The following is an 11,866-nucleotide window of genomic DNA, read 5'->3' as shown; positions in this document are numbered from 1 at the left end:
GAGCAGGAGGAGCTGAGCAGTTGGTTATTGTGATACAATCTCAATACTACCATGAAGTGATAACAATGGAATAATACTTAACCCTTACTATGCTGCAGTATCAGCAATAACTCAATAATCACCTCTTCCATATGTGCTCACTTCTCCAGTGGATACTATATACTGTGTGTACATAGCAGGTCGTGGATGATTTTACTTGACTTACAACTTAAGGTCCTCCCTCCCCCAGTACCACATGTGAGCGCCAAGATAATGAATTGTCTTCTCACTATTGTACAATAACATCTACTGTAGATACTTACACGCCTGGTTCACACATGTTGTCTCTGTCTCTGACTGGAGGAAATATTATTGGGGATGAGGATAAAAATATTTTCTTTAATGAGGGCCAGTAGTGAGTTTGGTTGAAATGTGTACTAGCAGCATGGCAGGAGGTGCTTCATTTTTAGGGTAGACCAATATGGCCTCCTGTAGTCCCCCTTATAAAACTATGCCAGTAGTTTATTATCCCCAGAAAAGTGACTTCATAGTGACTATTATCTGCTATAAGAAGAAGCCATAGAAATCTAGAGGTCTTAGAGTCAGGTGACTACTTTGTTTAGAGACTTTTAGAGAAGGTTCTCCAGAGACTGTGATTACTTATGGTCAAGTGGAACTTTGTAACAAGTCTGGATGTACTATAATCCCAACATAATGTATCAGGCAGCAATACATAGAAAAGTCAATGGATGAAGGTGTAAAGTTACTTTAATAGAGACTGTAACCATAAATGATCAGGTGGTGGACACAGCCACAGCTTTACAAAAAGTCACCTTCTGCCAGAAATGCTACAAGTGGAATCCTGGAAAAAATACATACATCTGAGTGAAGTCTATGGATTTCATGGTGATATTTGTGGGTTGTAGAGACTGATATAGGAAGGTAGGGGCTTCCAAGAGACTGTGAGAATGTCTATAAAGACTACTTATCTCATCATGCTGTGTTTGGAAGCAACACATAGACCCCTTAGAGTGAAGTTTGTACATGTCAAAGTGAAATTTACTTTGTATAGAGACTGTTAGATGGAAGTGGAAGCTTAAAAGAGACTGTGACCATTGTGTAGTTTGCGTTTCATTTTTTTAGGATGCCATTTATTTTCTAGGTCATTATTTCATACCCCTTTTTGACTTAAATTAGACTGTGGCCATTAATGGTCTAGTGGTGGATAAAGATGTGGCTTTACAACAGGTTTCCTTCTACACCTCAAATCCTATTATGTTGTGTCCAGGAGACATGAATAGACTTTAAAGTGCAGTTAGTGGATACCAGGGAGAGATTCTTTGTTTAGAGACTGTTGGGTGAAGACTGTGATCATAAATGGTCAGGTGGTGGACCCAGGTTACTACAAACCCCATTAGGTTGTGTCCATGTAAAATACACAACACCCCGTGTGAAGTCTATAGGTATCAGGGTGAGAGTTGCTTGTTATAGAGACTGTTAGAAGATGATGGCGATTTACAAAAGACTGTGATCATAAATGGTCAAATATTGGACCCAAATGTAAGTTTTCAATGAACTACTACAAGTCCGATCATTCTGTATTAGGAATCACTGCATAGACCACAGACTGAAGCCTATAAAAACCAGGGTGAAAGTTAAGTTTTGCAGAGACTGTTATAAAAAAATTGGTGATTTCCAAGAGACTGTGATCACTAATAGTCAAGTGTTGGAGTGAGTTTCAACTTTGTAACATGTCACCTAAAAAACCATCATGTGGCGCCAGGAGAAATACGCACAACCCAGAGAGTTGACTGGGAGAGACTTGCTGGGTGAAGAGACTGTTAAAAGAAGTTGGTGATTTCTAGAGACTTTGATCATTAATGGACATGATTTGGACCCATGTGTTAAATCTGAAATATTACAAATCTCATCACGATGTGTCAGGGAGCAATAAATAAACGTCAATGTGAAGTTTCTGCTTGTAGAGACTGTTAGGAGTTGCAGAAGTTTCCCAGTGCAGCGCACACATCACTACCCCCAGCTCTTCTCTCCTTAGGTAAAAGCTGCTTCTCATAAGTGAGAGTTCACATGTAGAATAATTTGTCCATTTCCCAGCACTGAGGAGCCCTCTGTCCTTTAGTCCTTTCAGATGTTCATGAGAAAATGATAGAGAATTCATCATCCTGCGCTGTGCACCTGTAAGCCATTACCCCAGAGCCTCCCCTGTACTAGAGGAGTGTGATGGATCACAACAAGTATGGGCCCAGCCCTGAGCTCATCCATCTCCTGCTGCTCCACTTATAGATACTTATCATCATCAATTTGTCCCATCTATTAGATGTGCCCCCCCCCCACCCTAAATTCATGTATGATGAGATAACTCTGCCCTTTGGAGCCTAATTAACTCTGTAGGTAAATTACAGGATTGCAGACCCCAACAATCTATAATGGGGGGTGTTGTTTATGTTTCACATCCACTCCCTTTATAGAGACCCTCGTATTACCCCTGCTATTACCGACTACAGAAATTGTGCTTGCTCTCCTGGGAGGGAGGGGGGGCAGATTTATTCCTATATTCTACAATCATGTACAGAACAGGTTGCAGTTATTTGTTTTTTTTTTTGTCGCAGATATAATTTATTTCAGGAGAACTGACAAAGGAAAAAATTTCTTCTGATATGGGATCGTACAGACAAAAATACAACAGGGATCGGATTATCTTTCTCCCCTGCAAAACACTACACAGCATTACTGATCGGGAGAATCATCTATCTATTTATTTATCTATCTAACTATCTATCATCTATCTATTTATCTATCTTTCTATCATCTATCTATCTATCTATCTCAACCTACCAATCTATAGTGTCTATCTGTCATATTTAGTTATCTATCCCAGATCGATCTTTCTAGTTATCAAATAGCTATTTATCCATTTCTCCGATTATATATACTTATGGTTCTGTCTCGTTACATTATCTACACATCTATGATTTATCAATGTATAATATGTATAACATCTTAATAGGATAAGAACACAGAACTTCTATTGTAGACACCAATATTACTTTTCTAAAGCGCATGATAGATAGATTATAGATAGATAGATAGATAGATAGATAGATAGATAGATATAGATAGATATGAGATAGATAGATAGATAGATAGATAGATATGAGATAGATAGATAGATAGATAGATAGATAGATATGAGATAGATAGATAGATCAGATTGTTTTGTATAGAACTGTATAGAAGTGTACAATAAATTGTATCTCCCCTGTCGAAGCCCATCCCCCAGGTAGCCCTGTATACCCGCAACTATCTATCCCTATACACCCCAGCTAGCCCTGTATACCCCAGCTAGCCCTGTATACCCCAGCTAGCCCTGTATACCCCAGCTAGCCCTGTATACCCCAGCTAGCCCTGTATACCCCAGCTAGCCTAGTTTACCCTACTTATCTATACATCCTGGTACAAGCAATGCTCCAACCCCAGCCTGAAATATTAGCATGTTCCATGTAAGCGTAAGGAAAGTGCTAGTACCTCACCCAGCTCCTGGCTGCTCCAAGGATAATTAATAATAGATATTGGGTGGACGTGTCCTCTGCAGGGGGTCCTCATCCTCATCAGGAAGCCCCTCATGCATAAAGAGGGCAGTGGCTGAAGTCTCAATCCTTCCCTGCTCCCAACTATCCCAGAGAGAATGGAAGATTAATACGTCTTATCCCACAGCACAGGGGCAAAAACATCTCTACATAACGCACAGGAACCGCTGGAGTGTGCAGCATCTCATGTCACAGCGATTGGTCTTCTGCAAGACTGGACATCTCTCACCAGCTCCAGAGATCTGCAGGAGGCCAGGAGCAGGCGGAGGCTGAAGAGGCTGCACACTGACTGCTGGGGAGGCTACACACTAACTGCTGGAGAGGCTACACACTAACTGCCTGCTGGAGAGGCTACACACTGAAAGCTGGAGGGCTACACACTGACTGCTGGGGAGGCTACACACTGACTGCTGGGGAGGCTACACACTGACTGCTGGGGAGGCTACACACTGATTGCTAGAGAGGCTACACACTGACTGCTGGAGAGGCTACACACTGAAAGCTGGAGGGCTACACAGTGGCCTCTAGAGAGGCTACACACTGACTGCTAGAGAGGCTACACACTGACTGCTAGAGAGGCTACACACTGACTGCTGGGGAGGCTACACACTGACTGCTGGAGAGGCTACACACTGAAAGCTGGAGAGGCTACACACTGACCTCTAGAGAGGCTACACACTGACCTCTAGAGAGGCTACACACTGACTGCTGGAGAGGCTACACACTGAAAGCTGGAGGGCTACACACTGACCTCTAGAGAGGCTACACACTGACTGCTAGAGAGGCTACACACTGACTGCTGGAGAGGCTACACACTGACTGCTGGAGAGGCTACACACTGACTGCTAGAGAGGCTACACACTGACTGCTGGAGAGGCTACACACTGACTGCTAGAGAGGCTACACACTAACTGCTAGAGAGGCTACACACTGACTGCTGGGGAGGCTACACACTGACTGCTGGGGAGACTACACACTGACTGCTGGGGAGGCTACACACTGACTGCTAGAGAGGCTACACACTAACTGCTATAGAGGCTACACACTGACTGCTAGAGAGGCTACACACTGACTGCTAGAGAGGTTACACACTGACTGCTAGAGAGGCTACACACTAACTGCTGGAGAGGCTACACACTGAAAGCTGGAGGGCTACACACTGACCTCTAGAGAGGTTACACACTGACTGCTAGAGAGGCTACACACTGACTGCTGGAGAGGCTACACACTGACTGCTGGAGAGGCTACACACTGACTGCTGGAGAGGCTACACACTGACTGCTAGAGAGGCTACATACTGACTGCTGTAGAGGCTACAAACTGACTGGTGCAGAGGCTACACACTGACTGCTGGGGAGGCTACACACTAACTGCTAGAGAGGCTACATACTGACTATTGCAGTAGGTACACACTGACTAGTGCAGAGGCTATGCTCATCTTGCGTCTGTATCTACCGTCCATCTATTTATCTAATATATATATATATATATATATATATATATATATATATATACATATATATATATATATATGTATATATATATATATATATATATATATGTATATGTATATATATATATTCTACGAACATAATAGAATTAGGACTTAAAGGCAGAATATTGAACTCTCATCTATTGCATAAACCCTTCCATCAGTTAATCTCTCAGCTGTATCTATCTAGAAAACAAGAGTCAGCACTCCAACTATAGAAAAGTGAAAATGTGTTATCCTATATTTAATAGATATCTCATAACTATCTATCTATCTATCTATCTCATATCTATCTATCTTTCTATCTATCTCATATCTATCTATCTCATATATATATATATATAATATATATATATATATATATATATATATATATATATATATATATATATATATATATATAATATATCTATATATCAATGTACCAATATACCTTTTATCTATTCATCGATCTCTCTACTATCTATGCATTTATCTTTTTATCTATCTACTATCTATCTATCTATCTATCTATCTATCTACAATATCTAACCTCCCTGTAGCTGTCCCCCCATCCCTCCTACACCCCATGTCGTGCTCTGTAGATGAATCCCTGTGAAATCAGAGCTGATGGGCGCAGGAAGCGGGGGCTCGGTTCTTGGAGAGCAGGGCGAGGAGGTGGGCATGGTGCCTGTGCCAGGGTCACTTGCCTCTGGCATTTGCTCTAATTTCTGTGAGACACTAAAGAGGCCACCTCGGTGGTTAAAGGGCTGTAGCCAGCAATTAGTGTGATAGCTGCAGGCAGGCTGAGCGGAGATGTAGCAGTGTGGAGTTGGTTATTTGGAATAGAATATTCTATTGATACAATGTGATACAATGTACATTCCACATCCCCAAATAAGCTCAATGTCTGCCTCTTATTCACCTGCTGCAAGTATTTGTTGTCCTCCTTTACTTTCCATTTCACACCCCCTGTGTTTTTCTGTGTCTCTCTCCTCTTTCCAGTCCTATAACCTCTCCCCTTGATCTTCCCTCCATCTCCTCCCCTTCCCTCCCCATCCCTTTATCTCCCTCCTCTCTCCACTCCTGGGAATTCCAGCATTTGCCTCTCTCTCTCTCTCTCTCCTTCTCTCTTCTACAGTCTGATTTGCTTTCCCCTAATTGACCTAAATAAAGCTCCTGACTGACAAGGCACTTGTAGGGCCCCCAGGCACACACTACTGAGCACAGAGAAGTCAACTCATCGGGAGTCATTCTCCTTATTTTCCTTCAATAATCCAATTTGTTCATCCAGCTCAATCCAATTGGAGAAATTCTGCAGAAAAAAAGAGTTTAAGTTGCTGGAGATTTGGTGCTGCCTTGTGTTGTGTGGATGTGAGGAGCAGGACTAGCAGGAGGTTCCTTCTTCTCCTTCTCTCCTTCTTCATCTCTTCTTCTTCCATGCAGCAATGTGCAGCCCCCAGCCTCTCCTCCCATAGACCTAGCACTGTGCACATCGCACCCATCTCCTCCACTGCCACCATCACTGGAGACCTCTACCAAGATGCCTGATGACTCCACAGAGAACCAGAGCTCAACCCCAGCCAGGGTGACCTCCTTCTTCATAGAGAATCTGCTCGGCACAGAGGCTAAAGAAGACAAGAAGAAGGCAACTAGCCCAGAGGATGAACCAACGGTGCGACCAGCAGGAAGCCATTACTCCACAGTCTGCTACACTTACAGCTCCCAGGGCAGCTATCCTCTCAGAGACAACCCCATGGAGTGGTACAGGAAGGCTCAGGCCACCTACATAGGATGCACCAGTCCAGAGAGTAAGTGTCAGCACTCCACAGCCCCTTGTGTTATTAGGATTATTTAGTATCATGAGCCATCCATAGGCCATGCATTTTTCATGTTTCCTGACTTCCTCCTTGGAGGAAATAATAATAATGGACCTGGAGGAAGCCATGATGTCCATAAATTCTGTGGGATGTAATAGCGTCATATTATATGTACTAATAATTAGAGTAAGTGCAACTAATAGCTGTAAGGGTGGAAGTGATACATACACTGCTCATGTAAAGGTGATGATAATAGTAATTATAGTGACATGATACAATATTCTTAAAGTACTAGTTACTATATACAATGGCCATAGGGATTTAGTTACTGTACACAATGCCCAGCCCCATATACATTAGTTTAAGTTATTGTATGCAATGTCCATATAGTACTAGTTACTATATATAATGTCCATATAGTACTAGTTACTGTATGCAGTGACCACATACTGTTGTTGTAGTTACTGTATACAATGTCCATATAGTATTAGTTACTATAGTGTAATATTATGTACAGTAATATGAATGATACATACAAAGCACATGAAATAGTGACATACAATGTCCATATGGTACTAGCTACTGTATACAATTACCATTACCAGTAGTTGTAGTTACTGTATACAATGCCCATATAGTACTAGTTATTATATACAGGATCATGTAGTATAATATTATGTACAGTAATATGAATGATACACACAAAGCACATGTAATAATAGAGTAGTAAAGAGTAGTTACTGCATACATGACCTTGTAGTGGTATAATAATAATATTGTTTATATTATAATCGTTATAATATACTTGCAGCAAGCCATGTTGTACATAAAGTCTGTGTAACGTAATGCTAGTCATAAAATGATTTTATGTGCAAGTAATAGAGTAAATGACAGAACTGATATTTACAATAGACATGTAATAATAATAATAGCAAAATTATGCAATGCCCATATAGTAGTAACTTTATATAATGTCCGTATACTAGTAGTGTAAATGGCGATGTAGTGCTATAACAGTAATCACAGGACTGATACATAGTAATAACAGGCTTCATACAATGGGCATGTAATGATAATAATGGTGGCATTATAAAATGTCTGTACAGTAATAGTTACTGTATACGCTGTCCTTATAATGTTATATTGTCAATGTTTATAATAATTTTGTATAATAGTAATTAATAAGAATGATAATGCATCGTGTATAGTGATTAGATTGCACGTTTTAAAAATAGTTAAAAAAATTGTCACAATAGCAATGAATTCAATAGTCACCTAGAAAGAGAAGTCATATTATGTATTCTATTGTACATTTATATATGTGAGTTCTATATACGTTTTATGGATGTAGTATAAAAATATATGTTATCATGCAGAGGGGATGGCAGAAAATATAGTGATAATATTAAAATGGAAGCAAAGAATGTGCACATGAATAATATAATAATATTAATAATATACGATATAACGCTGGGGGGCAACTGCATTTTGAACATAAAAGAGTCTTAGAGAGGTAGCAATATAATAATAATAATATATAGAACTATCATATATCACTGGAAGGAATGATGATGATAATAATAATAATAATAATAATAATAATAATAATAATAATAATAATAATAATAATTAAATAAAAATAATAATAAAAGTAAATTAAGTATATAAAAAAGTTGAAATATTTATAGCAAAAATGATACAGTAAGGGGTAAAGAAAGTATTAATTATAATATGTGGAATAATAATGTATACATTTCTTAGATTGCAGTAATAATATATATATAGAAAAATAATACATATATAATATTTGGGGTAATGGTAGAAGTATAAATAATAATAATATATACGATGTAATATGGTTATAGAACAACAACAATAATAATAATAAAAATAATAATTATGTGCACAATGTGATATAGCTGTACAGTGATGACGTATATAATATAGTAGTAGTGATAATATATACAATGCTCATATAGTAGTAAAGTATATATATATACATTTCCCATATAGTTGAGATGATAATAGTAATAATAATGTACAAACTGTTCATAATAATAGTAGTAGTGTAATAATAAACGTGATGCATATCATAAACAGATACCATAGAATTATGGGTCCTTATACATGATATTGATGCATATAGGATAATGTAGATGATAGTTTTAATGATGCTCCACTCTACTTTTTATATACATAGGGATCTAGAATAACATATAATTAGTAGTAATCTATCATTTATTAGTAATTATTATTATTGTTCTGTCTGTGACACTGTTGCTCTGTATTATCCCCTCCTTGCAGTGACACTTATAAAGCCATTAGCACAGTTCTCACAGTGTGTAGAGGTGACTCAGGTGTGACATGTATAATAATTTATCAGGTGGCCCCAGGGGCTGCTGCTGCCATATTAGCTCATCTATAGGACACAGGCCCTGGTATTAGAGATGCTGCTGCTGTTATATCCTATAGTCCATGTCCTGCTGCTAAGGGGTCACGAGGATGATGATGGTAACGTCCTGGAGGTGCTTAGGATCACTCCACTAATGTGACTTCTAATCTGTGGAGGGCAATAATGATTATTTACGGTACTTAAAGGGATAGTTCAGTGACCTGTGTAATGAAGACAGATATATAGCAGGACTGATAGGGGAATCACAAGGCTTAAAAATCCATGATTGGATAATAGTCCAAAAGTCTGATATATTATGCTAAATATACAGAGACTGGAGCCTTGGCCTGTTTAAGGGCACATCGGTATATATATATATATATATATATATATATATATATATATATATATATATATTTATAGTATGTTTTATTTTTTAATGTTGAAAGAAGATGCATTAAATATCGCAATATCTCCATTTGTGTCTGTTTACCCTTTAATTTTATCAAAATCACTAATATCTATTTACCTGCCTGTCCTGCCTATATATCTATTATCTATCAACTATCTTTTTATCTCTCATAAGTATATGTCTATTTATCCATCTATTTATCTATCCATTATCTATCTTCTATGTATCTATTTCATATCTAGCGATTTATCCATCTATTATCTATCTCATAAATATCTATGTATCTATCAATCTATCTATTTATTATCTACCTCCTGTCTATCTATCCATCTATCTATCTATCTATCTATCTATCTATCTATCTATCTATCTAGAATGGAATAAACTCATCACAATTTTTACCTATGGATCTGGATGTGCGGCCTCATTTTTTTTCTATCTAGCATTTATCTCAATATCTATCTCGTATCTATCTATCTATCTATCTATCTATCTATCTATCTATCTATCTATCTATCTCATATCTATCTATCTATTTATCTAGCTATCTATTATCTGTTTCATATATATCTATCTATCTCATATATATCCGTCATTCGAATATCTGTCTCATGTCCATCTATCATCACAACTTTCTCAAGTACCTGAAATCCCAGAATAATCTTCCTTCCTTCTTACCAGAGAAGTTACAAGCAGTATTTGACCCTTCCCTATACACCTTGTATATGTTGCCTGTATATTGTGTATTATGTTGGTGTTTTATTCTATTATTATAGGACACTATTCTATTCATTTCGGTTCTAGAATATATCTAATATCTTCTGTCTACCCCTTTATTTCAGCCAGTGACAGAGATTCCCCAGAGATCTCCGAGGCTCCAGAGAGACAATGCAGGGGCTACAGGAAACATCACAGTGATGGCTCAGAGGATAAGAGAGAAGAGGATGGCTACCAGTGTAAGGAAGAGGAGAAACTGGAGCAGGACTTAGACCAGAAATCCTCCAGGAAGAAGAAGACCCGCACTGTGTTCAGCAGGAGTCAGGTCTTCCAGCTGGAGTCCACCTTTGATGTGAAGAGGTATCTGAGCAGCTCAGAGAGAGCAGGGCTGGCAGCCTCCCTGCACCTCACAGAGACCCAGGTCAAAATCTGGTTCCAGAACAGAAGGAATAAATGGAAAAGACAACTGGCTGCAGACCTGGAGGCTGCCAACATGTCTCACACAACCCAAAGGATAGTAAGGGTCCCCATCTTGTACCATGAGAACTCTCCTGCCAGCTCCTTGGGCTTCAGCCTTCCTCATATCTCTCCTCCTCTGGTGGGCTTCTCCAGTGTCAACTACCCCCTCACCACTTTCCCCAACTCAGTGCCCTATCTAAGGTCTCAGATGCCAGGACTCGTCTGACCTGAGATCTCCTACAGACTAGTGGACTTTTTATCCTATTTTGTATTAATTCTCTGCATATCTGCTACTTACCTATGACTTGATTTGATGCATTGGAATGGAAAGAGGTGCAATAAGTGGGGGATCACTGACAACAAAGGCAGCAATTAAACATTTCTTCTTTTGTATTTGCAAAGAATGTCTTGCAGTTTGGCTTTTTATCTTGTTTACTTGATAGATTAGGGAAATTTTTTTTCCAGTTCATGAATGCAGAATATTTGCTCGAATTGTTAAATGAATGGCATTTTTTAATATTCTGACTATTTTATAAATATTTTTTAAAGTTTAGCAATTAAAAAAATCTGATTTGTAGGCTATTCTGTAAAATTCAAAGTGTACACCCCCAGAATCTCTCTAATTTAAATTAATGTAAAAATTATATATATATATATATATACATTAACTTGTGGTGCATGACACAAGTTGATCACGATGAAAAAAATAAATTTTCATATCATTTAAAAAAAAAAGGAAATAATGCTACTAAATATTCTTATTACCCCTCCAGTACAATTATTAGTGTTAAAATATTAATTAGGTCTATTTTATTAATATCAATATTTATTACGTAACCAAACTTTTTCTGTAAATTTATTTTCTGTAGCTTTCGAGTAGACAGGGTTAATATAAATTAAGAATGTATTTTATTTTTATGCAGAATAAGACTGGAAATATTTGAATTTAATTATTTTTTTTTCTCTTGTTCTACATGCTTAAAACATTTATACATTTTTTTATGAATA

General features: G+C 38.1%; 1 protein-coding gene across 1 annotated transcript; it reads left to right on the top strand.

Moving 5' to 3' along the window:
* Positions 1-6,142: 6,142 nt before the first annotated feature.
* On the top strand, positions 6,143-11,402 carry HMX1 (H6 family homeobox 1). Its single transcript, XM_072132625.1, has 2 exons — positions 6,143-6,869; positions 10,525-11,402. Exons 1-2 carry the CDS (start codon positions 6,602-6,604, stop codon positions 11,082-11,084), a joined length of 828 nt encoding a protein of 275 aa, XP_071988726.1. The 5' UTR covers positions 6,143-6,601; the 3' UTR covers positions 11,085-11,402.
* Positions 11,403-11,866: the final 464 nt, after the last annotated feature.

The sequence above is a fragment of the Engystomops pustulosus genome, chromosome 1 (assembly GCF_040894005.1).
Source record: "Engystomops pustulosus chromosome 1, aEngPut4.maternal, whole genome shotgun sequence".
In the NCBI taxonomy this organism is placed as follows: domain Eukaryota; kingdom Metazoa; phylum Chordata; class Amphibia; order Anura; family Leptodactylidae; genus Engystomops; species Engystomops pustulosus.
Note: the sequence above shows the minus strand (reverse complement) of the source record. Positions and strands in the feature narration are given on the sequence as shown.

What these genes read in the sequence shown, in the direction of transcription:
- HMX1 (XM_072132625.1), top strand. Translation starts at nt 6,602, where the DNA reads ATGCCTGATGACTCCACAGAGAACCAGAGCTCAACCCCAGCCAGGGTG. An exon ending in AGGATGCACCAGTCCAGAGA is followed by an intron (nt 6,870 to 10,524) that starts GTAAGTGTCAGC and finishes CCTTTATTTCAG; the next exon opens with CCAGTGACAGAGATTCCCCA.